We start from the raw sequence: 27,955 nt of genomic DNA, 5'->3' as shown, positions 1-27,955 counted from the left end.
CCCAGCCCTCCCTCTTTCTTATCATCACCTGGCATGTTATATATTTCTTGATATGTTATCTCTGTCCTGCTTTAAAATGTAAGCTCCATGAAATAATGCAAGACCTATCTGTTGAGTTTACTTTTGTAAATAATATATCCATATTCTTTTCCTAATATCCTATCCTAATGATATATTCATATTCTTTTTAAACTTCTCCAAGTCCTAAAATTTTAAGCCTCTCTCTCACCCAAAAGAGTACTTGGCACATACAAAATTGGTTGAATAAATGAATGATTAATAAAAAGCCCTGCCCCTTCCCTGTCTGGAATTCTTCAGAGACTTGGACTCTATGTACTTCTATCACTTGAAACTTTCTCTAACTTCCCAGAAAGAGTAAGGGAGTTTCATTCCATCTCTCCTTTGATCATATGGTCTTCTAACACCTAACTGAGATATTATAATGAATGAAATAGAGAAGCAAAAGAATCTTTACTTTGAAGCTCAAAGTTGTGAAGGACCATAGATTACAGGAAAGGAAAGGAGCAAGGACAAGGGAGAAGGCCAGAAAGTGAGACCAGAAATGCCAAACACAAACCAACAGTCTTCCATTTGTGTTCTGGCTATATCTTTTTATTTCCCTTCTCAAACATCAGATGGAAACAGGATTTTCCTCCAGAAAAGAGAAAACCCCTAAAACTTCAAGGACACCATCTTTTTATTTTTATTTTTTAAGATTTTATTTATTCGTGAGAGACACAGAGAGAAGCAGAGGGAGAAGCAGGCTCCCTGTGGAGAGCCTGATGCAGGACTCAGTCCTAGGACCCTGGGATCATGCTCTGAGCCAAAGGCAGATGCTCAGTCACTGAGCCGCCCAGGTGTCCCAAGGACACCATCTTATTTGCTGGTATGACTGGGAGGTCAAGGGCCAGAGGAGGAAGGAATCCTCTTTGTTCCTCCACACTCACAGGTAATATTGAAGTAAGAAGGCCTTCTTCTCTAAGGAAATTTATGGAGGCCTGAGGAGTTTAGGTATGCATCCTAGGGCCATTTGGAAAATTCAATAGCCTGAAAATATGTGAAGCAAGAGAAGACCAGCAAAGTGTCTAGACTTTTTCAAACCTGTGTTTGTATTACCAGTCCTACTCAGTCAACATCATGAATCTCACAACACACAAATATCCATGGAGTTTCTATTATTTACAGATGCCTAAGGGCCATGGGTAATTCACAGGCACAGCTTCCCTGTCTTATGTCTCACAAACCTCACAAACCTTTAGGATAATTTGTGAAAGTACACTTAATGCCATTTTAAGCTTTTTTCTGCCTTGAGTATTAAAAAATAAAATTCCTCTGTGGAAAGAACCCACCTAGGATAGAAGTGGTCAAAATGCGAAGCCAATCCAGGTGCACCATGTTCCAGCTATCAACTCCAATGAGCTCGGTGGCACATGTGTTATAGAAACATAAGAGATGGAAATATTTCCAGAAACTGTGATTCCAGCCAAGAGACTGGATGGGCTTGACATTTTTTCCCATATCAAAACAAGGGATCTGAGCTTTAATGCTCTCTGTCTTGTTTTTGGTGGCACTGTTTTCAATTGTTAATCTGCTAGTAGTCAGATAAGATTTTTTTCTAAAAGACAAATGTCTACATAGATGTCTCTTCTTGAATGTTACCAAAATATTGTCATTAAAATCTAACAGGTTGACCTTGAAAAGAATTTTTTATGATAAAGAAAGAAAAGCACAAATAAGTAGGACAATTTAAGCATGTTCCTAGCCCTTAAATTAGAGAGATTGTAAATGAGAATGACATAGTCAGAAAAAGATTTGTTGAGGAAAGAGTGATAGTAGTGGTATCAATAATAATGTTTTACTGTCGTCGAGTCAGTGATTTTAACATCCATTAGCTTATGTGATCCTCATGACAATTTGTGATGTAGGCAGAATATTAAACAGTGCCACCTCCATTTTATAAAGAAAGTGACAAGATTTATGAGATTATGAGATCTTTAAAGCACTCAACAAGTGAAGGAGATGATTAGAAATCTGATTATCTGATTTTCTTGGCCTAACGCCAGGCTGCTTTTCTGATAATACCTTAAACTTCTAGATGATGCCATAGTTACTAAAAATATTTTCACATGTATAATCTCAATGGATCTTATATTTTATTGGTCATTAACATTTTAAGTCCTCATTACATTAACAGTCTTTTTTTTTTTTTTAAAGATTTTATTTATTTATTCATGAGAGCCACAGAGAGAGATTGAGAGGCAGAGGCACAGGCAGAGGGAGAAGCAGGCTCCACGCAGGGAGCCCGATGTGGGACTCGATCCCAGGTCTCCAGGATCACGCCCTGGGCCAAAGGCAGGCACTTAAACCTCTGAGCCACCCAAAGATCCCCATTAACAGTCTTTTTGAAGGATGTGCAAGTCTTACTTGATGAGATCAAGATAGGTGAATTTTATGTATAAAACTTTTCATAGGTATATTAAATAAGCAGCCATTTTAGCCATTTTGGCCATTTTCTTTTTTTGCTGCTAGTAGATAACAAACTTGTCCCATCTGAACTCTCTACTGAAACAATTTGGATTAACAGGAAAGGTGGACATGGGAAGCAAGTGATGATCTGTAGAACAATTAAGGAACAAAGTGAATTTTTCTTCTTTAATTAGACCTGGTATACACAAATGTATAAAAATGTCCTTATCTGTGCTATGATTTTTGTTTTTAAAATCATTTTGTGATTAAATTGGAGCCATGAGTTCCTATTGCCTTGTTGTGCTAAACTATGGAGGCTCTGGTTTGGCTGTTGAGGTGCAGGAGAGGGAAGGTTCTCAGGCTTCTTGGAGTAAAAGGAAGTTTAGGATATGGAGGTGAGAGGCTCTCAGACCATTTGGATGTTCACAAATGTCAGGGTAGCCATGCCAGCATTTTGGCAATTCTAGGATGGGAAATTGTGAATTGGCCACAAGTTTAGGGACTGGTAAGGGCAACCGAGGGTTTCTTCTGGGGGAGCAGATGAACTCTGCGATGCAGTCACTGCCAAGTGCTACCAGCACGACACATCTCCAAGGGTGACCCATCAGGGCACCATCTTTTCAGTTGAAGAGTTTAATATTGAGTTTCACCTGCAAGACAAATTCCAAATGATTATTAGGAATAACAGTACAAGGGATTTTTATAGTTGCCACATTTCAGCCAGCAGAGTTCAGATGCTAAGAACTAGGTGCTCTAGCAAGTCAGTAGCTATCATCAAAGGACTCTAGTCCATATCTGTCTGTCTGTCCCATTCCTCTAACTTCGTAATGCTGGTGGTGAATTGGTCTCATTGGAGAACTTCTGTATTTCTGATGCAAAGGACTTGGGTAATGGGGAGGCTGACTCTCAGATCCCTTATCAAAATGCTTGCCGGTTATTTCAGGCTCTGTAAATCTTTGGAAAATTCCCCAGAAATTTCCCTGGAGGTCTGTATAAGCCTATCTTTAAAGATTTTATGTATTTATTTATGAGAGACACAGAGAGAGAGAGAGAGAGGCAGAGACACAGGCAGAGGGAGAAGCAGGCTCCATGCAGGGAGCCTTATGCAGGACTCGATCCTGGGTCTCCAGGATCACGCCCTGGGCTGAAGGCAGCGCTAAACCGCTGAGCCACCCAGGCTGCCCAACAAAATTCTTTTTTGATAAGAATGAGATTTGGCTCAGGGCTTGTCACCTAGTAGGCATTCATACTTAATAAATATTTGTAAAATGAATATTGTTTAAATTGACTTTCTTTGGTATGTCTTGTGATAAAAGTAATTCAATTCCTGCAAACAACTATGAAAATTCCAGAAAAAATAAGTCAATGTGTTGATTAAAAATGTAAAACGTATCTAATGGATTTGAGATCAATAAGCCCAAAGGAATTAATTGGGCATATAAGGAGCAGCAACTTTCATGACTTGTATTTCCTCCCTTTCTTATAATTACTACATGAGCTCACAAAAGTTTAGGGCTAGAATCCTAAAGGATATTCACAGTCCCTAAATTTAAGGATGTAGAAAACAGAGCCGGAATAACCTTTTCTCTTTTGTTTTTTTCCCTTTTCTTTCTTTCTTTCTTTCTTTCTTTCTTTCTTTCTTTCTTTCTTTCTTTCTTCCTTCCTTCCTTCCTTCCTTCCTTCCTTCCTTCCTTCCTCCCTCCCTCCCTCCCTCCCTCCCTCTCTCTCTCTCTCTCTCTCTCTCTCTTTCCTTCCTTCCTTCCTTCCTTCCTTCCTTCCTTCCTTCCTTCCTTCCTTCCTTTTTATTTTGTTTCTTGGCAGGGAGGTGTTTTTACAGTTTTTATGGTGTTGACCTTAAAAAAATAAAAGAGCCAACTGTTTTACCAGCAAAATTAGTGTATTCAGAAATAGCAGAGAATTGCAGTCCAGCACTTGCAAATACGGGCATACCATAGCCAAGTCCAGAGAGTGGAGAGGGGCTTATCTGAAAGAAAGAAAGAGAAAAAGAAAGAAAGAAAGAGAAAAAGAAAGAAAGAAAGAAAGAAAAAGAAAGAAAGAAAGAAAGAAAGAAAGAAAGAAGGAAGGAAGGAAGGAAGGAAGGAAGGAAGAAAAGAAAGAAAAGAAAGAAAGAAAACTGGGAGGGGCTGGTATGGCCCTCATTGACTGAGTGTGATGGTTTCTGGTTGGCTAGGCTGTTGCTAGGCCAGGAGAAATTCTTCCTCCTGCCTGAATAGGTAAAGCAGGTTTTTTCCGGTTGGGGAGGTTGAGGAATGTGAAGTATGCTTCTTATCATAGGGAGTAGTGTGTGAGAGCTGCCCCATCAGGGCTTCTGGACCTTGTTTTTTTGTTTTGTTTTGTTTTTTGTTTTTAAGATTTTATTTATTCATGAGAGACACAGAGAGAGAGAGAGAGAGAGAGAGAAGCAGAGACACAGGGAGAAGAAGCAAGCTCCATGCAGGGAGCCCGATGCAGGACTTGATCCCGGGTCTCCAGGATCATACCCTGGGCTGAAGGCAGGTGCTAAACCACTGAGCCACCCGGGCTGCCCTGGACCTTGTTTTTTAAAAGAGATTCCCTTTATTTTTACAACAGATAATGTTAAATTTCGATTTAAGTACTCTCTCCCAAAGAAATTTTCATTTATTGTCCCTCAGAAATAAAGAAATTTGGCTTTTTCATGTAGCTGTGAAACCTAGTGAAGACTGTGCAATGGAGTTAGTGGGGCAGTGCTATTAGTTTTAACACTGGAATTACCACTGTTCTCATAAAGTCACAATGTTCCAAAAGGGATTAAGAGCTTTTTTCAAAGGAACGAATTTTTTGTAGAAACAAGATGACTAACCACTTCTGTGATCTTGGTGAGTTTTTTGGCTTCAACATTAATCTTTGTTACTGCCCACATTTATTTTTAGGTTCCTTTTAATTCATACAACTCACCTATTTTAATTTTCTGCTGTACTTGGGGTCACTTGTACTTGGGGTCACTTAAGGGTAGTACTTTATCTCTTTGTTCCCATTGTAAAAGTCTGAAAACCAGCACATTGTTCTCTCCAAATGTCTTTGAAGCTTGTGGGCCAGCTCCACTTGCCCTGGAATGCATTAGATGACATTCTCAATCAGTGGTTAAGGCAATGGCAGAAAACATACCCATCAAAAGACATTAATTTTATAAACTTTACCAGAACTCTAAGGCTCAAAATTCAGGGACAAGGGTTCTCTCTAGCACAGCACTGATGCATAGATAAGTCACTTTCTTCATCACCTTCTGAACAGCTTCATCCAAAGGTTCATGGAGTAGGAATGATGGGTGAGGGAGGGAATAGGCAGGAAGGTGTCTTGGTGGGTAAAGTCTACAGGGTGACCCTAACTCAGACCCGTTCATGCCTCCAAATCCGAGGTTCGTTGGAGATGGGTCCTAGATGTTAGAATTGTTTGAGCCCTTTTTGGTGATTGCAATAGTATCCAATCAGGCTGAGAAAAATTACGCTAAATGATAGCCTGGTAGGGAGTTCAATATCAGCACTGGAGCTATGGTCAGAAGATTGTGGTGCTTAGTAGCTGGGTAACCTTGGGCCCGTGTGCCCTGCCCTTTCCGTGCCTATGTCTTTGTCTCTATAACCAGGATAGTGATGTTCCATGAAGTTGTAAAAATCAATTTCATAATAGGGGAGTTCAATAAAATTCTTCAAATGTGAAATACTATGCCAGCATCTAGCACAGTGCTTGCACAGTCAAGTACTCGTCTACTAGAACCGAAGCTGGCATTGTGTGGTCTGAGAGTCAGGGTGAAGTAGGCAGTGGCTACCTTCCACTCTGGCCCTGATGGGGCTGAGGTTACTAGTTCCAAAGAGTTGAAATTCCTATGTCTCAGATTAAAACATAATGATAGTAGCTCAAATAAAAGTGAAAGAAAATCCTGTCTGTTTTATGAGACACTGTGGGATCTTAAAATTTCAAATTCAAATTAAAATGTTAGGAGTTCTGTAGGCAGATATTATGTTTTTTGGGGGGAGGGAATTCTAATTGGGATCTATCATCATACCAATTGTCCTTACCATTATTATTTTTTAATCTCCCCACTCGTCTTGCTTCCCCACCCTGCGAAGCTGTTTTTTATCAGGTGATTTTTTTTTTTTTTTAAACTTGAGCCAGCATTTCTTTGCCTTGTCAGATACCTGGAGAAAGTGTGTTATATCCAGTTGCATGCTCCAGATGCAAGTACTATACCCACAGTATTATCTAAGCAATACTCAGACTCCTAAGGCTTTTCCTTTTTTTTAATGCTTAGTTTTCCAAGTTGAGAATAAACGGATACATCAGAAAGTGAATTGAGTAAACCCTTCCTGACAAAGATTAAATAAGAACATCTGTTTGAAAAAAAAAAAATCTGTTTGAGACTGAAATTTTCTAGATTTAATGAGCAGATTTGTGGGGAGTGGAGAGAGCATTCCTAGAGTGTGCACCCACTTCCTGTTTGTCTGTCAGGGAACCGTGTTACCTATTAAGATACCTTCTATGTAGTCTCTGCAAGACTTCCCTCACCTACCACTTCTTCCATGAAGCCTTTAGGTCCGATAGATTGCACACTGCAACATGAAATATTTTATTTTATTTTATAAAGATTTTATTTATTTATTCATGAGAGACACAGAGAGAGAGAGAGGCAGAGACACAGGCAGAGGGAGAAGCAGGCTCCATGCAGGGAGCCCGATGTGGGACTTGATCCCAGGTCTCCAGGATCAGGCCCTGGGCTGAAGGCGGCACTAAACCACTGAGCCACCCGGGCTGCCCAACATGGAATATTTTAATTAAGAGTTCATGCATATCATCTGTGATACTATTTGACAGTTAGGTACCATCACAAGAAATGAAGTGGGAACTACATCATGCTTCAAGGCTTAAGTGATAGTTCTCCACAGAGGCCATATGTATCCTCCCCTCCTGAAGTAGGCTCAGCTTTTCTACTCAGTACTTTTACTCAGTTTTCAATGATTAATTTCTGGTCTTTTTCATGATTGCTTATTGGCTATCTGATTCCTCTCTAGACTAAAACCTCCATCTAATCTGACTGATCTCTGAGAAGCAAAGCAGTCATTACCTAAGACTGTTTAGACTTTTAACATATCCTTTTTTTTTTTTAAGAATAAAATCCCAAGACTTATTTAGCATCAGATTATAAATATTAGAAATGGGCACTAAAAATTAGGTTTCTAATAGCTTCTGAGAAAGAGCAATACATGGCTGTTGTAAAACAAAATTCTGGTAAGAATCATTGTTAACAGTTTGAAGGGTTTTTTTTCCATAAGTATTTCTGTAGCTATGAGTACATGTATGTGTAACCTTATAACCTTTTTAAAATGTACACCAATTGGATCATACCATACTGAATGTTTCGCTCCTTGTATTTTTCACTTGATTAATCATCCTATATCTTGGAGCTTCTCCATGTCAGCACCTAAGGCGGATATACCTGGCACACTTTATAGTTGTATTATGTTTGTTGTAATTTATTTAAGCCTTCTCATATCAATGGACTTTTAGGTTATGTTCTAACAATCTTTTCTATATTATGAAACACACAGTATGGCTTATTTTTGCAAGTTTGCCTGAAGGGTATGTTGTGTTTCCAACGATGGAAGTACTATAATAGAAGATGTGTGTATTTTCAATTTTGATATATATAATATGCAATTTTAGCCTCATGTGTCTTGGTCCACAAGTTGTTTGAAAGACTTTCTAATGGAAATGTCTGGTTAAACATTCCAATCAAGACAAGTGAGTCAAACCCAGAAACGATCACTCAGTAACTGAGATAAAATTGTACCCTCCTCTACTTGTTAAAGAGTAGGGGAAGTAAATTATCAAAAACTACAATGTATATTCCCATTTAACTGATGATTTATTGGGCAAAAAAAGTGTACATCTTGTTGGTTTGTTATATTATTAGAAAATGTACTTTTAACATACGCTAAATATCAGACCAAACTTTAAGTAGACATTCTCTATTAAAGATGCCTGTCATCAGGTGTGGAAAAGCTTTAGAAGCCAGATTGCACTTTGTATAAATAAATAAATAAATAAATAAATAAATAAATAAATAAATAAATAAATAGATGATGTGACATGGAGATGCCATTATTCCACAACACAAGCACTGTAATCCTGTATTAACTCTGGAATCGAAAGGCATTAGAGTGCATTGTGGGGTTGTTGTTAATTTGCTTTAACCTCTTCTGGGATCACTGAATATTCTACTACTCTGAAAACTGTCAGAGTCTATGACAAATGATAATTCAGGTTTCGTTATCAGGAAAATCAGTGACCTCTCCTATGTTTGTAGAGTTGCTACTGTTGGATCAACTGTTGTCATGTTTTGACAACTGACAAAATCTCACACTTTTTTTTTTCCTTTTTCTGATTATAGGATACAAGTATAATAAAACATTTTCATTGCCCAATCCTAAAAGTAATTACACCTTTGGTTGTTGAGTTAGCAGGGTGAGGGGTTCAAGTGGTTGGCACTTTAGAATAAAAATCTTTCAGAAACTTTGTTTGGATTCCAAAATCCCTTGCATGTAAGTGGAGGCCCAATAAGAGAACAGCGTAAAACTAAGCTTATCTACCATTGATGTTCAAGCTGAAATAATTGAAAGGATTATTGATGATTATACCTAAGAGTCCTTCTACCCAGAGCAGAATTCTGGAATTCTGTGATTATTATTGGGATTATTCAGAATATCCACTTGGGATGGCAGTAAAATTGGAAGACTGGAATACAGTTATTCCAACTTCTCTCAAGTTGATAAATGATTAGGCCTCATGGTAAAAGCCAGGGTTTGAAAGAAAATTTGCCATGTCTCTCACATTTTTTTCAGAAAGATCTCCAATACTTCCCTTGTGAAGGGAAAAAAACTAATAAAACCTGAAAATGAGAACTTGTTTTCCAAACTTTTACTCTAAACGTTTCAACATGTGTGTAATGTAGCATATTATGTGTCTAAAGAAGAATCCAACCGGATATACATGTATTGCCTCCCAGTGTTTCCCACTAGTCTCGATGGCCATGTGTCATCCATGGGCTGGCTGGTTAGGGATTAGTGTTTTATCTCAACTTCACACTAAAAAGTTTCTGTAAAGCCTTGCAAGCTAGGACAATTGTGATTATTAATTACATCAGTTGTAGCTAAGCACACATTTAAATTTTTTTTCCAATTGTCAATCTAATACATGCTTGTTTTAAAACAGTCGAGCAAAGCAGAAATATATGTATAGTGTAAGAGAGAAGGCTCCCTCCCTCTTCCACTCCGAGTACCACAATTTACAGTCCAATAGGCATTCTTGGTATTTCCTTGAGTGCATGCCATGGCAAATGGCTAATGATGAAGAAGCAGACTTCTTCTGGACTAATGTAGAACATTTGTTTGAGAAGAAGCACCTTAGTTAATAAGGGCCATGCTTTCTTCCAGATCTTGCTGGCTTTGTGCCTACCATAGCTGAAAAAGAGCAGAAACATTCACTTCTCCCTTCACCATGCTTTCTCCTAGTCCAATATCTGTTAACAATCAAAACTGGACTACAACAAGAAAAATTATGTATTTCTTGGGGCACCTGGGTGGCTCAGTGGTTGAGCATCTGCCGTTGGTTCAGGGCATGATCCCAGGGTCCTAGGATCGAGTTCTGCATCAGGCTCCCCAAAGGGAGCCTGCTTTTCCCTATGCATATGTTTCTGTGTCTTTCATGAATAAATAAATAAAATATTTTTAAAATATATATATTTCTTAATAAAAAGTGCCAGTGTAGCCTTAGAGCTGGAATAGACATACAGTATTGCACTAATCTGCCCTCACTAAATATGATGGCCCAGACTCTCAGCCTCTTTGAGGTCCTAGATTTAGAATAATCTTTATCATCTGATTGAAAAAAATTTTTCATGAACCAGAGGCTTTTCCATAAAGAAAAAGATGTTCTCCTTTAAGATGTTTTGTGGAAAATGCATATTTCACATCCTATTGTGAACTTGCTGGCTGTCACTTGTTTTGTGCAAAGTTGGCTCATGGAATGAAACACCTTGACAGTAAACACTTTCTACAAAATGCTTAATGATATGAACAGTCATCAGTGCAAATCAAATTCTCTGTCTATATATTTTCTTCACTTTCAGTTAGGGCTAATTAGCTTTGACCTCTCTCACCTAACACAGTGAGATTAGACAGGTAAAAGTGCTTTTCCAAATTGAAGGACAGACCAAGTAAAGTGGCATTAATAATAATGATAAATAGTAATAAAGTAATAATATAATAAAAACCGTTTTATTCAGCACCTAGAAATCAGAGGCTCTATGCTAACTAAAGACCTTACTTATATTGTCCTACAAGATTCATAGAACTGCTATGCACATTAGACACTATTAACATTTCAGATGAATAAAGACTTACAGAAGTTAGTTTGCTCAGTCATAAAATGAGCAAGTGAGAGCACTGTGTGACTAGAATTTGCAGCCCTCATTTGTCAGAATGGTTTAGAGTGGTTGAGAGTGTTGGTGCTCAGTCCAGGCATGGCCAGAAAGAGTGTCAAGATTGATCAGAAATATCTGCCACGAGTATAAGCAAGGACAAGACTGCGAGTAGCAAAACATAAGCTGCGTATTTGCCTTTTACATAACACTGTCTCTCAAGATGATGTAACTTAGTAGAGCATGCAACTCTTGATCTCAGGGTTGTGAGCCCCACATTGGTGTTGAGATGACTTAAATAAATGAATTAATTAAAGAAAAAAAGATGATGTAACTTAAGAAGGAAATGTCTCCTGACCTAAAATATATTTTGGTAAAGTATCATAGCCTAACGGCCCGTGCCTAGTTAGAATAAGAAGCCACATGGTTCCAAAGTATACCATGGCTGAGATGTACCAGGGGCAGAGCTACTGGCTTCTCACAGATGACAATCATCCCTTTGGCTAAGTAGCTCCCTGACGGCTCCCCGGCAGGAGCATTGTCACATCACAACAAAGCGCCTTTGCCCACAGACACATAGGCCCGATGGCTGGCACTGACGGTTTCCCTGAAAAATGCACTGTCCTCTGTTCTGAGTCGGCCTTATTGTTCAGAGCTTAGGGAGTGAGGCTTATGTCCAGATATGGGACAATAATATGTGCTATACATTTGTTGCCAGCAATATTGTGGCAACATCATATCGAAATTTTTAATTCTCCGGTGCTCTGATGACCTCCTTGTACCCTGACCTCCAAACTTCAAACACCTATTTGTCTCTAAGTCAAATACCACTTCGTCTGAAGTCTTCCAGTACCACCACCACCACCAGCCAGAGTAAACTTATTGATTCTTATCACCCCGGCACCGGGGACATTGCCAATAAATATTTAACAGTTGAAAGAATAAATTAAACTGTGCCAATACTTAAAGAAATCGGGTGTAGGGACACCTGGGTGGCTCAGAGGCTGAGCGTCTGCCTTCGACTCAGGGCGTGATCCCGGGATCTGGGATCAAGTTCTGCATCAGGCTCCCTGCATGGAGCCTGCTTCTCCTTCTGCCTATGCCTCTGCCTCTCTGTGTCTCTCATGAATAAATAAAATCTTAAAAAAAGAGAGAGAAAGAAATCGGGTATAAACTGCAACGATTTTTGAGACTCAAGAAGATTAAAGGACAGTGACTATTCCAGAGGCACTGTCTACTCTGATCATGTGTAAAGCACAGAGTCTAGCAGCAAAACACAGTAGAGGAGAGGCTCTACCTGCTGTGAACAGTGGGCTGGCGTTAGCTCTGGGTGTTTTTTGTTTGTTTTATTTTGTTTTTGAGCTTAAACTCTGCTCCTTTAGTGAAGAGATTTTCTTATCCATTTCAGTCTTTGAACATTCAACAACAGTGATGGATGTGATTTATTGATAAATTGGTTACTAATGAAGATGAGTTTTTACACTATTTCCTTACAATTAGCTAGTTCACAGAATGAAGAAAACAAAAAAACAAAAGCAACACCCCAATCTTTAACGCCTGAACAGAACATTCCCCTTCCACTTACCTGAAAATATAAAACTATAAATGACCATGTATGAGCTGTACCGTTAAATTTACTTAGTGGTTCTGGTTTTTTACTGAGAATTTTACTTATTTACTTTGAAAAAATGAGAAAATTGTCATTTTGAAATCAGAACCACTAAAATTGGAGGCAACAAACTAAAAAAAAAAAAAAAAACACACACCAAATGGCTAAAAATAACTCTGTTGTAAAAGTACAATTTATAATATCACATATTTCAGACAATATGCTAATGGTTCAGAAAAGTCCTAGACCAGGGACTAATGAGCAGAGAGTGATACATACTGAAAGTTGTGTCACTTGTGTGTTTCTCTGCTTTGGGCTTATTCAAAAGTCATTGACTTATTTCCTTCCCACTGGTTTATGGAAAGCAGATAACTTATGTAGTAAGTAGCTGACCAGCAGTATTTTGACTTAGATGCATTGCATAGCCACAAAATGTTAACTAGTGTTCAAAGATCTACTGAAAATCAGATCTTGTGTGTTACGTCTCCTGGAGTGCAAGTAATTGAAAGCAGAACCCCAAACGCTTGTACGATAAAAAAGTTTTATCAAAACCAAGAAGCTTTGCAATAGGGTCATTGAAAGATTGGTTAACTCCATAGCTCGGTCACATTTTGCAGGAATACTTTGCCATCCTCTCTGAGTTAGTTTTGTCCACATCCATACTTCCATGTTACCTTCATAGCAGCACAAAGGGTCCAATGTGCCAAGTACCTTAACTTGGTAATGGTGGCAACTTTTCATATTACAATTTAGCCATCATCCGACGAGGTAGACAACACATAAAAAATTAATTCCAGTAAGACAGAAAAATCTCCATTACCTGACTTTACCAATGAAATCCAGTTCTCCGCTCTTCAGTTAGGACAGTTTTTTGACTATAAAGACACAGGTCATTCCACTAGGAGGGGACATTTCTTTGAGATAAAGTGAGAAGGAACAGCCTTGGGGTGAACAGGGAGAAAAGCTCCCTGGGAGGGACATATATGCAAAGTTCCTTGGGCAGGAAACAGAACGGATAAGAATAAGAAGGTGCTAGAATGATTGGCTTGCACCGAGCAGGAAGAGAATAGCGGGTGCGAAGGGTGGAGACTGAGGACAGAGAAGCCATTCAGAACTTTGTAGGTCCTATTAAGGAGTTGGGGGGGGGGGGTGCGGTTCTTATTCTGTAGGCATCAGGAAGCTACTAAAGGATTAAATAGGATCTACAACTGTAAAGTGACACCAAAAATCCTATGCAGGATCATTTTATATGTTGGAAAGAGTAACTCCATTTAATGTAGGCTGTGCATCACTTGAGAAACTACTTACAAAGTCCCAACTTAATAAACAATTGCCAGGAATGCAACTTTATTACCTTGGTTTTATGGAAAGTTGATCTTTAGTTCTGGTTGGTGGATGCATGTGTGTGGACCCCATGGCCTTAGTAAATGACTTTTTTTTTTAAAGATGTTATTTATTTATTCGTGAGAGACACAGAGAGAAAGAGAGGCAGAGACACAGGCAGAGGGAGAAGCAGGCCCCATGCAGGGAGCCTGATGTGGGACTCGATCCCCGGTCTCCAGGATCAGGATCACGCCCTGGGCTGAACCACCCCAGGCGTCCCTAAATGACTTATTCTGAAGCAACTCTTAAGAAATGTTAAATAAACAATAATGCCTCTGAAGAGAGACGAAAACTCCTGGTCCCAATTTGGTGAGGCTGCTGCACATTGCAACAGCTGTTTACTGGTTAATCTCCTAACTGACTTAGACCCTTGAAGGGATGCTGCCAGAAGAAGGATGGCCAAGGACGGCTCCCCACGCGGTCAGCCAACTTTGTTTCCAGTCATGAGCGTGGTCTGCGTGCTCTAGGACATATGCCTAGGGGATCACTCTGGAATGGAGACTGCTTGTTCCAGCTGCAAAGCTCTCTCACTCTCCAGGTTGCATTATTGAGCTCAACACATTTCTGAACTCTCTTGTTTCCTTGGCAGTTCCTTGATAAAAAAGCCATAAGTCAGTTTACTTTTCAGCTATCTTTGAGTACCTTGCCTGTGTGGAGGCAAACACGAGATGGGACTTGGAAGAACAGGGTTCGAACAGTGTTGGTATGTGGTTACACTAGTAGGAGGAGTGAACTTGAGTGGAGAGCTAGCTTCTCCTGCTGGCTTCCGGGAGAGAGATGGATCAGAGAGTATAAGGGGGGAACCGATGATGGTTGTGGTTTAGAGGCTCCTGCAGGGGTCCAAAACGATAGGTAGCTGAGGAGGTCTACGCTGATAAGGCCAGTCCAAATGTAAAGGAAGAGTTGGCTGAGAGAAGCAAACAGGTATTCAGGCAATCAAGCTGGGAGCAGGACGGGGGGTGGGGGGTGCTTCGAAAATGATTAGACATAGGACAGGCTTGATCGTTCCAAGAGTTTTCAGCCAATCCCATCTCATTCCTAAGGGAGAGTTCTCAAGCTGAAGCATAAAGGTCACTAACTTCTTCATTCGATCCTGCCCTGAATCCATTCTGCTTTGCCGTGACCTCTTTTTGGTACATCGATGGGGAGCAAGGAGCACCGTGTATGGATGGTCTTCAGAATAAAGCACTGAGAAGTTTTGTTGCTCTTGTTTACAAAACATTTGATGATGCTTCTGGATCAATGCAAATGAATATGAATCATCTGTATATCTCTTTCCCATCAGTGGCAGACAGTCTTCTAAGTATGGGTAATGTCAGAAATGAAATTTTTTTCCTGAATGTTGTTTCTTTTCTCTTTTCATTATGAAGTATATTCGGTGCTCTTCGAACTGGTGCTTATATGGTGTACATTCTGATGACCAAAGGCCTGAAGCAGTCAGTTTGTGACCAGAGTTTTTACAATGGACCTGTCAGCAAATTCTGGGCTTATGCATTTGTGCTAAGCAAAGCACCCGAACTAGGTGAGTGTCTTCTCTCCTTCCGTTTCCACCCCCTGCCCCCCTTGGTTGCTACACACCCATGGTATTTATTTTGAAATGAACAAAGAAACAATTTGGTTGTTTGTTGCAGGAAACAACAACCTGTGTTGTTGGTTGCAGGAAAGTTATAATTAATGAATTTCAGTGCTTGATTAACTTTTTCACAGTCTTTTTCTCTCCTCTCCTCCTCTCCGTCTTGACAGTTGTACATCGTGTATATAAAGAGCAAAATAGTTTACAGAAGCGTGTGGACTTCCAGGCACTACTGAAAATCCCTTCCAGGGGCATATATAATCTACACAGTCCCTTCTGTCCGGCACACCAACGGCTGTGCTAAAATGAGAATATGGAGGAGAATCCATTCGCAATGCAGCTCTCTCCCAGTCCCACGTGGAAACAGTCTTTCACCCCGGCCTTAGGATTCAGATGAGGAGACTAGGCTTTCTGTTGGGTGTCCTCATGTTCTAATTAACAAATGCTAAGGGCTGGTTTCTGGTGTTGTTTGATTTGAATCATCCAAGAGATGGGCCTTGGAGAAGAGGAGTATGGCTCTCCTTCTAGAACTGAATAAAAAATCCTGGCTATGTACATAGATTCCTAAGGTTTTTCCTTTAGCCCTTTAATGGTTTTGAATATGAGTGTGGTTCAGGTTCATGCAAACAGTGACAAATTAGTGGCAGGGATACGATATGAATGTGGTTCACCAGGAAAACATCTTTACTGCTGGAGAAAGGGATCTGCTGGTGATCATAAACTCTGGGTTCATTCATGAGCAGTACTGGCCGGCATCTCACAAACACGTATATATCCTTAGGGAACACCTATTGATTCTCTGAGTTTTTAAATTTTTTATTGGGAATTAAGAATTGTATTATTTAGTTCAAAAGACTTATAGATTGTGTTCCCTCTCCTCTTTCTCCTAAAAAGGGGGTTAGAGGTTGTACTTTCCTTATAAGCCACATACAATACAAACTATCCACAGTCTTTCTTTATAAAGTATCTTTAGTTCATGTCCTGTGTCAGTTCACAAAAGATATGACATTTCTCCGATATGTAGGTTGGCAACCTATCCACTTTCTACCAGCTGCTGTACACCTGCTGCCTACAAAGAGCGGGCAGTTGGTTTGACCATTGTTTTCCCAAGTCAAAGTCAAGGGAAGAGCAGCAGAGGAAGACTTCGGAAAACCTTTGCTAAGAGGAGCAAGGGTATGGAAATGGTTCCTCTACAGTCCAAAATAACTAGATCACCGTTGTGTGTGCACGTGTGCACACACACAGCCCATGAAAGCAGACTTAGATTGAAATGCATTTGTAAGGATGTAGTCATTCATTCACTTAACATATTTAAACTCCTACAATAGGCATTTAATAGGGGCTAGGATGGAATGTCTAATTCCTCTAAAAAAAAATTTAGGATATGAATTGTATGAGCCAGGCCCCAGGAGGCTATTTTTCCTATTTGAATTGAGAGCACAAGCTGCCAAATTTTAGGCTAGAAAAATGTTTTTTAAACTTGGAGCTATAGACAGTGCCTAAGACAGATGTGTTTTTAGGAATTTCAGAATTCTATGGGAACATTTAAATTCTGTGTTTTCATTTATAGATGGAACAAAAGACAGTCTTGCCAGATATATTTCTTTCATAATGATTCTTTAGATTCATAGCGTTTCTGAATCAGATTACTTTTTCTCAAACTGTTGGTCTGAGAATGTGAGCATGTATTCTCATGTATTCTATTGGGGTTTTATGACATTTTCTTTAAAATTCATGCATTATTAATGTTTGAGAATTATTCACTATGAGAAATATCACCTCTCTCTGACTTTTAATTTTTGCTGTATAATAAGTATCTTTATTATACTCCTCATCTTTTTTGATACAGTACTGACTACAGATGCATGAATACAATAAAGGCATGAAACATGTGACTCCCCCTACAGGCCACCACTGAACACTTTCACAATTTCTATGTTACTACTGTCAACAGTTTTAAAAAAAAATTAGCAATGGTGCCTCTCTGCTTTTGGCCCTTAACACCTTAAATCGCAAAAAAGGAACCTCTCATTCTTTGCTTCTAGAAATCCTTTTCCTTGCAAGGGCTTCTTGTCTGTGCTCTGAATTTCATCCAGTTGTATTTGAGGGACTTGAAACTAAAATAATCCCTTTTACCTTTAGAATGATTTCTTGAAGAGCCACCTCAACCTATTCATAGTGGTCATTTTTCCTCAAAGACATGAGTAGACCTGTACTGTCTGTCCTCCTATCTTCTGTTCCAGATGGACATCAAAGTTTTAGGATGGCGGACAGAGTTAGGATTTCCAGATATGAGCCATTAGTGAAACCCTTAGAGATATTTGGGCTGTTGTCCTTTGTCTTGTTAGAGTGTTGGTCTGGATCCTGCTAATTAATCACCTGTCTTAATTTAATCAAGATCCAGACATGCCACTCCTTTCTGCCCCAATGTCGACATTATAGTTGAACACAATTCTATTCCCTCTTGAGCCCAGAAGGAACTGTTCTGTGGTCCCTTGTGCCATTATTCTGATAATCCCTTTCCCTAAGAAGCCTCACTCACCATAGTGGTTTGTAGGTTGGATATCAAACAATCCATTTCTTCACAGTTAAAATAATAGGATTGAAGTGTTGACAATGAGCTAAAGAGTTGGAAAAAAAATAAAATCCTAAACTTGATCTAGTTCTTTAATGAGGCTAGTGATATTCTTTATGTGGTTTCAGATTCATTTTAGAGGTATTTTCATGGTCAGAGTACCCTTTCTTCAATTTTAAGATATGCCTATTTTCTTTCAAGTATTCTGGAGCTTATTGACAATAGTATTCCCAAACTAAACTGCTGAATCAAAATAGATCCAAAAATCAGTGCCATTTGAGTGCTTCAGAGATAACCAGCCCCTAGCCCTAACTTAGCGAACACATTTTCTTGGATGCCTTTTTGTTCATTTTGGAAGTTAAATCCCTTTTCAGTCTTTTCACTCCTAGAAGACATTGCTGCTACTATTTAATTAAGAAAGATCTACCCACTTGGATTATTGAGAACTTTTCTTATTTTTAGGTCCTAAGTTCTGTTTTACAATACTCTAAGATTCTAGACTCCCTTCTGTACAGCAGAAAGAGAAGGTTCTTGTGAGAAGGAATAGTTGTTCTGTGTTCAATACTAAAACTCTATTTTCCCACCAAAATCTGCATGCCTGCAGTTTTCTCTGTACTTTTTTGTGGGAGGGGGGCAGACAAAATACACATAACATTTACCATTTCTAAGTGTCCAGGATTGTGTTATTAAGAACACTTGCATTATTGCACAATCAACACCATCATGCTTCTCTAGCACTTTTTCATCTTCTCCACTGACACTACCCATAAAACACTATCACCATTCCTCCTTCACTGAACTCTTTAATAGCAAGAAGGGCTTTCTGTTTCAGCAGAAAACAATGAGCTCATTTCAGTGAATTATAGAGTTACGATCCATTAGAACAAATGAGAAGAGAACCACCAACCTGCTTTGTGTGCCAAAATCTTTGCGCGCCTACTGTTTGAATCATATTAAAACCTGCTGAGATTTGCTTTTGTTAATACTTGGAAACATCTGCTCTGAGTCTAGGTCCTTGCTCAGTTGAGCTTGTCATTGTTTTTGAAACTCTGACTCAGCAGAGCTCCAGCTAACTCTGCGAAGAGGGGCACAGCCATCTATGACAAACCACACATAGTGGGCTCCCCCGCCTTTTGGTTACTGTGAGTGCCCTGGGGATTTCTAAATGCTGATTGACTTCTTCAAAGCGGCACAGACATCTGTACTTAACAGGGACATGGACTAGAGGTACATAGTTTAAGAGGGACACTTGGACTGCGAATACCATGTTCTCCCTGCCCACTGGCTCTTGGCCGAAAAAGGCTGAATCAAAAGTTAGAGAGACTGGGGTAAAGAAAACATGAACCAGCGGTCACTAAAATACGTGACGTGGCCGAATCGTTCAAGAGTCAAAAGTCCCACTGCTTATTGTTGGTCAACATTCTTCCCATAATGCCAACCAGACCTTTGACCAAGAAAGATTGGTTGGCCAACATCAAATACACAGTCCCTATCTTTGGTTTGCATTTCTAGGTCATTTAGTAGCTTTTGGCAGGCCTGTAAATACATATCTTGGTATGACTGGCTCATGACAAATCAAGTGCGATATTATGCAGTTTCCCCAGAAGAAAAATAATGTATAACTTCCAGGGTTGTGTGACTGATGCATCTCAGCTGCAATATTAAAAACAACAACAAACAACAAAAACAACATAGGATGTCTTAAGAGGCCCTTCTGGAACCTCACCAGTCTCCCCTTCCCTTACCCAGTGGAAACTACCATTCCCTACATCAACAGCCTTCTTGGGGACAGTAACCTTGATATGGCGTTGGAATAGTGTTCCTGAAAGGCTCTAGGGCTATTATTGAAAAATACCCCTCTTCATTACTCCACCTGCCATCCTGTATGTCTGTTCCAGAAAAAAATTCTTAAAGGAACTCAAAGATCTCATGTTTTAAAGACCTTATAACATTGGGGCCCCTAGGTGGCTCAGTCGATTAAGTGTCCAACTCTTAGTTTCAGCACAGGTAATGATCTCAGGGGTTGTGAGATCAAACCGTATGTCAGTATCTGTGCTCAGCATGAGTCTGCTTGAGTTTCTCTTTCCCTCTCCTTCTGCCCCTAACCCCCCCTTATTCTCTCTTTCTCTTTCCCCAAAAATAATAAATCTTCAAAAAAAAATGAAGCCATGACATGTCCTTCACCTCCAGCTCCCTCATATTAAATGGAAAGGCCTAATGTGTCTCATTCATGCCCCCTCTTCGTGAGATCTGAGACCCCCTACTCAGGCCAACAGGAAAAACACAATACAAGTTTCAATACCAGAATTATAGGTTCCGCTTTTCATTCCAGGTTAGCCCATTCTAATAGGTGTATCTTTTGTTCCCTATTACTCTCCTCACACTCAAATTGTTCTTTAGACAATAAAGTTTTAATGTAAGGGTGATGATTGAGGTAAAATTAAATCTAAAGAATTAGAAAGGATAAGAGACTTATTTCTCTATAGCAGATAACTTAATACAATGCATGTGGATATTGTGTGGCTTATACATTTCATTCATGCTTAGAGGCTCATAAAAAAAAACATCTTCTCAATTATGAATGACTGAATTTGTTTCATATCGTGTAATTCCTTGGACTTCTACCTTCTCTCCACTGTGAACAAAAGTAGGCTGAAATAATTGTGTCTACATTATAGTTTACTGAGCAAAGGGAGGCACAGAGTAGTAATTACACAGAAATGGTGGCTCTTTGACAGGCACACAAAAATAGCACAGTTGAACACTAAGAAGGTCTCCTGATACCAGTTGTGTCCCTGACGTACACAAGTCAGAGTTACTATCACCATCAATCATGATCAGTCTGTCTGACATTTATAGGCATAATATGTCAGGCATCTCACAAGGGAGAAAAGGAATTCAGAGGAAATTTTATAATAAACATGTTTGGAAATGCAGCAACTGGTGGTAGCTCTCCTTTTCTGTTTTAAACAAATATGAAGTAATAACGTTTAATGATTCAGTAGAGAAACAGATAGCTCCTGCTGAATGGAATGGGGTACCACCTGTGTTATTCCAACCATGTCCATCAGAACTTTAAAACACTTCCCAAGGCCTCGCACTCCTTGACCTTTCCTAGTGCCAAATGTTTTGGGGCATCCATGAAGTATGAGGGATAAGACAAGGATAAGTACTAATTCCCTTTGTGTTTAATTAGATTTCAGAATGAGAAGAGGGACCTGCTAGCTCTCCTTGTTGTACAGAAACTAATCAAGTGTGATTTCACCAAAAGTCCTGAAGGAGATTGGGTTTTCCCATACCTGAGAAGAACACAGAGATAGCAAAGATAATGGAGCATAAGTCCTATTTTGTCCCCCATGTCTCTTCCTTTTTTCATACTCATTAATGGAATTGTGTATATGTGTTACTTTGCTTTTTCTTCATCCATTTGTACATAAGTGTTCTACAGTATATTTTTTTATATCCCTAAGGCTTTTTAGAGACTCATTACATATAAATAGCATCTACCTACCTGAGCATAATTCTAGCTTCTATAACATAAATTTCCTACCTGAGAAATGGTGGTCTTTTTCTTCAAAAGAACATTATTAATAAAGATTCCGGAAAGCTTTCTCACAGTTAACTTCACAAAAATGTGTCATTCTCAGTTCTTATCACTCGATTCATTGGTATGAAATACTCAGGTTACTATCTTCAGCAAATATGGTAGAAGGTGACTTTTCTTCTCTTTTTCTATTTTTGCCTTTTGTTTCAATTTCACTTTTCTGACTGCCAAGTGTCTGCCAAGGCTTCACCTTTTACAGGGCGCTCACACAGATAGGTTTTTTAGGGGTAGCTTTCACCATATACCAAAGAAAGAGACTCTAGAGCGGCCTGTGAACCTTTTGCTGGGCACTTGAATTCTGATCTGTTTCTCTTTATTGACGGATGATCTGAGAGAGGTCACTTGAGTCTTCCAGCTAATATTTCCTAAACCTTATTGTCGAGTTAGAAATCGGGTAACGTGATTGCTAATGTCCCTTCTAGATCAAAGACCGATAAGATTTTGTGTAAAGCCATTTTTCTAAAAGTCACATCTACTGTGTTTTTTCCACGGGCCAAGATGGCACACTGCTTAGTCCTCAGACACATCTTAGTCCTCAGACAATTCCAAGCTACTGTTGTTGCCTCCATTTTACGGAAACTGGAAAACAGTGAGGATAAGTAGCTTGCCCAAGCCCACAGAGCGAGCAGACATCAGTCCAGGATTCTAACCCAGCCCATCTCCCTGTCAAGGACTAGTTCAAGCTGTCTACCTCGTCGTGGAAATATGAATTATCGTTATGTCACCGCTGAGGGGCTCACGTACGTCTTTTCCCTTCTTTGTCTTTCAGGAGATACAATATTCATTATTCTGAGGAAGCAAAAGCTGATCTTCCTGCACTGGTACCACCACATCACTGTGCTCCTGTACTCCTGGTACTCCTACAAGGACATGGTAGCCGGGGGTGGTTGGTTCATGACCATGAACTACGGCGTGCACGCCGTGATGTACTCTTACTATGCCTTGCGAGCGGCTGGCTTCCGAGTTTCCCGGAAGTTTGCCATGTTCATCACCTTGTCCCAGATCACTCAGATGCTGATGGGCTGTGTCATTAACTACCTGGTCTTCTACTGGATGCAACATGACCAGTGTCACTCTCACTTTCAGAACATCTTCTGGTCCTCACTCATGTACCTCAGCTACCTTGTGCTCTTCTGTCACTTCTTCTTTGAGGCCTACATCGGCAAGAGGAGGAAAACAACGAAGGCTGAATAGTGTTGGAACTGAGGAGGAAGCCATAGCTCAGGGTCATCAAGAAAAACAATAGACAAAAGAAAATGGCACAAGGAATCACATATGGTGCAGCTAAAACAAAACAAAACACATGAGCAGACACAAAACCCAAGGCAGCTTAGGGATAATAAGGTTGACTTAACCCAGTAAGTTTTATGATCCTTTTTGGGTGAGGACTCACTGAGGACACCTCCGTCTCAAAGGACTGCTGCTGGGGAAACCCCATTCCCTCCTTACCTGTCAGCTCTAGGACAGAGGATAACAAAAGTGAACCAGAGGCACAGAGAGAAAGAACTAGAAGGTAAACAAAAGCTATTAACACTCTATGGGGAAAACATATGTACTAAGTGTTCTATTTCTCTAAGAATGAAAGAAGTTTGCTTAAGCAACTGTGCGAGCACATACCCACACAATCCTTTCTAATCTTTGTTGACACTAAGCTGGAGCCAATAGAACAGATCAAAATGGAAGAGACACAGGGTGGATATCTAGAACCGTAATGCTTTTGCAAAAATTAAAGCCTTTTTAAGAGAGGTTAGTAGCTGTAGCCCCTCGTGAGAAAAGACGTCTTAATCACCTCTCGTGAAAACGGATGTAAACAATTGTATTTCAGCTAAGAGATGACTGGTGTTTTCTCCCTTCCTAACACAGTCTCGGGCTAGCCAGTTTGCCAGCACCAAACGGGCATGATATTTTTCCAAGGTTCTTTCTGGGAGGATGGAAACAGTGCAGACCAGGTCCTAAAGGGGTGGCTCCAGCTCAGAGCATTCCTGATAATTTCACTGTAATTTCTACTCTGAAATGAGCTGTAAAGAATTTTCCTTGGTTCAGTTGCCCCAGGCTTTTGAACAGAAGAGTAAATACAAAATAGAAAAGTTAAAACTCAACCAAATGATTTGAAAATGGATTCTGTACCACCTGTAAAAAGGACCAGCCCCATAGCGTTCTTGAGCTGGGAAAAGGAGAGTGGGGAAAGAAGGGAGCCAATCAATCCGACAGACACACTATGTATACCCCCTCTCTATTTGTCTTCACATACACACTCATGACTTCCCAAATGAAACCCTGTTGTACAGTCCATATTTTCTATATTTTTGTGAATCTCAAAAAGAAATCTGCAGGGCTCTTCCTGATATTGGGTGAACACTGTGTTTCCGCATCATCTGCATTTGCTCGCCGAGCAATGCAGAGGTGTGTAAAGTGCCCTCTGCTGGTCAAGTGGAGATACTTCAACAAATGCTTCATGGCAAGTTTGGCTGGAACAGTTGACAACAAAGGGCCCCCTATAGACTTATCCTTCAAATTTTAAATGATATAAAATACTCGTCATATTTTTGGCCAAATCAGAAGATCTTCTTGCTTCAAGTCAGCTTCAGAAATTTTTTTAAAAGGGACTTCTGCTCTGGAACTCAAAATCAATTTATTAAGAGCCATATTCTTTAAAAAAGAAAGAAAGAAAGCTAGATAATATAATATTATCTGTAATACAGTCCTTTACAAGCCAAATAAATGTGTAAACATTCCTAGTATTTCAAAGAAGCAATTATGTAAAATTGTTCAATGTGATATGCTAGTATTCTAATTGGTTAAGTAGCTTCATGATTAGACAAACTAGATGAAATGATTAGCGGCTACACTGCATAGATTATACATGCATCACCACACATACATGCACGCGGATGTGGGGTACACTCAACTTCAAAGCCCAAATGAATAGGAACACGTTTTCTGGCTAGCAGAAAAAGAAAACCGTTGTTTATCTTTCTTGCTTTATTTGAGAGTGTACAGTAAAAGGGATTTTTTTCAGATTATTTTTATATTATTTTAGCTTTAATTGTGTTGTCATTCATGAAACAGAGCTGCTCCGCTTCTCTGTCAGAGATGACAAGGGCTTTCTCAGCATCTTGTTTATGTGTGGAATTTAAAAGAATAAAGTTTTATCCCATTCTGTGTGAATGGTTTGAACAATGAACAAAGAATCCATGCAAACCAGGTCATGACTGATAGACCCCAGGGTGGGGATGGGGCTTTGCAGGGTTGGGAAATTGTCACATCCGTGTTAAACTTTTTGGACAGTCTGTGATGTCTTGACATTGGTTCATAGATGTGAAACAATTGATGGAGGGATGTGTTGTGATTATTAGGGCAAAAACTGACACAAGCTAAAAAGATAAGTACTGCTATACCAACTACTAGGTTCTTAGGATGCAAATAATGTTTTTGAGCTTTGAAAAGACAGATACTGTGCAATAAGCTTTTTTTCTTATATAAGAAAATGAGCAGAGTAATTCCAATGAGGAAAAGGCCAAATAACAGCTGACTTGAGTTTAATTGAAGGACCAGTTCAAGCTTATCTGGTTGATTTAATTTAATCGCTGAATCCATTGATTAATCATTGATCCTTTAATGTGGTTAGAATAAGAGGAAATGAGCATAGACCTTAAATAGACTCTAAATAATGCTTCCAAAGCACTTTTATCTTGATACAGATTCATACTTATGTTCATCTGTGAGAGAACTCAGAATTTTTGTTTACAAGTTGAATGTCTAATAAATAGTTTTTAAATTGGCTACATATATTTAAAGGCTTTTCCAACCTTTCTCGTGGGAGGAGAGAAAAACACTTTAAAAAATTCTGGTATTACAGGTTTAATACAGTGTTTTTAACATCTCAGCTTAATTGCTTAATTAATTATATGAAGATAGGAGGCTGGACCACTAGCCCATGGCAAATCTCAATCCTACCAGAGACTTGACTGCCACATTGATAATCCTACTGTCAGTTAACATTCCAGAAAAACTTGGGCAGGCAAGTTTTTAGAACTGCCCCCACTATGCTGCAGTAGATTATCTTTCTGTTGGAGATTTTCTACTGCATTTCAATCCCATTATGGTGAAAACATTTCTGGATTGAAAAAAATATATATAAGTGCATGCAATTTGATCTGAGTATCAACCCAAGTCTAGGAATTTGCAATGAAAAACATTCTAATGAAAAATGCTCTATTCATAGAACCGAAGGTTTTATCTGGGCCTTCTAGTTTTGCTAATGAGAAAAGAGTAGCTACAATGTTATTTAAATCCATGCTAGGCCAAAGTGCCAAATTAAAATCATGTATTGAGGTTTTTATTCCAGATCATTTACTCTCCTCCTTCTAATCACACTCTACAATAAAAATTAGGGGGGAGGGATAATACACACATATATCTTGCTTCAGGGGGAAGGAAGGATTGATTAGATCCCTCTCACTTCCTCACCTCTCTGCTAATGTAGCTCAGGACTGAGTCAGAAACTTCATTTGAGTCGGGGTTTTGCAGAACTGAATGGAAGAACACTTCTGGGAAAGAGATCTTCAGAAATTAAAAAAAAAAAAATCAGATGTGGTATCTTTATGATAAAACCTGTCACATCAAAGAAACAAAGCACCTGGAGTCCACTACATGGAGTAGAATGCTCCAGAGAAGTCTGGCCTCGTTCCCAGACTGCTAAATTACCTGGGAGAGGCAACATGCTCAGGTTACTATCTTTTCTTTATCCTGATAAAACAGCCTCCCCTCAGAGACTATGTGTCGTACAGCTGTCCCCTCCAGCACATTCTGAGGACTTCTTCTCCCCCTCAGAGTTGTTGGATTGGCCACGTGCTGATTCAAGAGAGCTGTTAATAGAATAGAGAAGATCCAGTAGATTTTGCCTCCCAGAGCTCAGCACTCTTAAGTTGTGTGTGGATGGTCCATGCCTGTCTCCTTTACACACTTATTTCCCTGAAAAAGTTTCCATCCCTAGAGTGTAATTGTGTAAAAATTTCATGATGAAAGCCCAGAACTTTCCGGCAGTCCAGTCTTTGTTTCCAATGATACTTTGCTATCAATTCAGGATGATAGAGCCTATGTTTGTGCTGTGAGCCACTGTCTCCTGTGTTAAGTCTTTCTCTGTTTTGTATACAAGGTCTGATTCTTTGGCCCCAGACCCATCATGAAGAGATTTTGCTATCGACCCACAGGGTTTGGCCTGTAGTACGTAACACACTAAAGTGAGAGCTAATAAAGCAACGATTCGCTCTTTTGTGCCAACCATCAGTATGAAGTGTTAGGTCCCAGTTTTTCAATAAACCAACAGCTTCTGTCTGCTGGTACCCAACACTTAAGTAAAACAAGTGTCAGGGCATTTTTCTGAATGCCAGTTGTGACAGACTCCTGATTATAAACCTCCTCCTGCCATGTGGCGGAATCTATAGCTAAAGAAACCAGTTAAGAACACCTGCGCCGAATATCAAAGAATATTCACAAGCCTGTTGAATTACTCTTCTCATCCTCAGATACTTTGAAAATTCAGGGCTCACAGAGGAGGGGAAAAAAATCCCCAGGCTTCCCTTCCTCCAGAATTATACTTAGAAAAAAGCGGAACAGAAGTTGTTCTAACAACAGAAGAGACTATGGGAGCACACTCGTGTGGGTTTGAGAAGGTCTTAAGAAGGGCATTTGGATCTCCTGTTGGGCAGACAAAAATCTTGCAGTCAGGTATACTTCAGTGGAACTGCAAACCCAAACTACACTCTAGTCAACTTTTTCTGAAACAACTGGTTAAATGAAAGAGACTGGTCCCATATGTCAGGGTCAAGCCATAACTGCAACCCATTTAGGCCAGGATTGCGGGGTCCTGACTCACGTTGGTATTTAAACACTGCTACTTTCCCAACGCTTGGCAGCACTTGAGACTTCTCTCAGTGGGCAAGGATCAAAAACTCTCCAGAAGTAGCCTAATAGTGGTCCCCAGGCACATCATTTTCAGACAGATCTGACTGGGCTCGTTCAGGTCGGAGGTTGCTTGCTGCTAACTTGAAAACAAACTGGGAGCTTCAGCCTCTTCCGGGGCCCAGAGCCCATAGTCAAACGTTCACCCATAGAAGCCTCATAGAGCAAATCACAGCAATGTTGGAATTGTTATTTTCAAGTGCTTATTTCACGACATTCAAAGAAATATTTTTTCTTGGTATATTAAAATTAAAAATAAAATCGTAACTTTTGATTTAAAAACCAAACAATGTGTCTGGTTTCTTTGATCTCTTGCTCTGGCCAGTTGA

General features: G+C 39.6%; 1 protein-coding gene across 3 annotated transcripts in view; it reads left to right on the top strand.

Moving 5' to 3' along the window:
• Window positions 1–24,830, top strand: part of ELOVL6 (ELOVL fatty acid elongase 6) — a 137,649-nt gene extending 112,819 nt beyond the window's left edge. For all 3 annotated transcript variants that reach the window (XM_072810311.1, XM_072810312.1, XM_072810310.1), the window contains exons 4-5: window positions 15,281–15,432; window positions 22,432–24,830. In XM_072810311.1, the coding sequence (XP_072666412.1) occupies window positions 15,281–15,432; window positions 22,432–22,856 (577 nt within the window). In that variant the 3' untranslated portion in view covers window positions 22,857–24,830. The remainder of the gene's footprint in view (window positions 1–15,280; window positions 15,433–22,431) is intronic.
• Window positions 24,831–27,955: the final 3,125 nt, after the last annotated feature.

Source organism: Canis lupus, chromosome 33 (genome assembly GCF_048164855.1).
Source record: "Canis lupus baileyi chromosome 33, mCanLup2.hap1, whole genome shotgun sequence".
In the NCBI taxonomy this organism is placed as follows: domain Eukaryota; kingdom Metazoa; phylum Chordata; class Mammalia; order Carnivora; family Canidae; genus Canis; species Canis lupus.
Note: the sequence above shows the minus strand (reverse complement) of the source record. Positions and strands in the feature narration are given on the sequence as shown.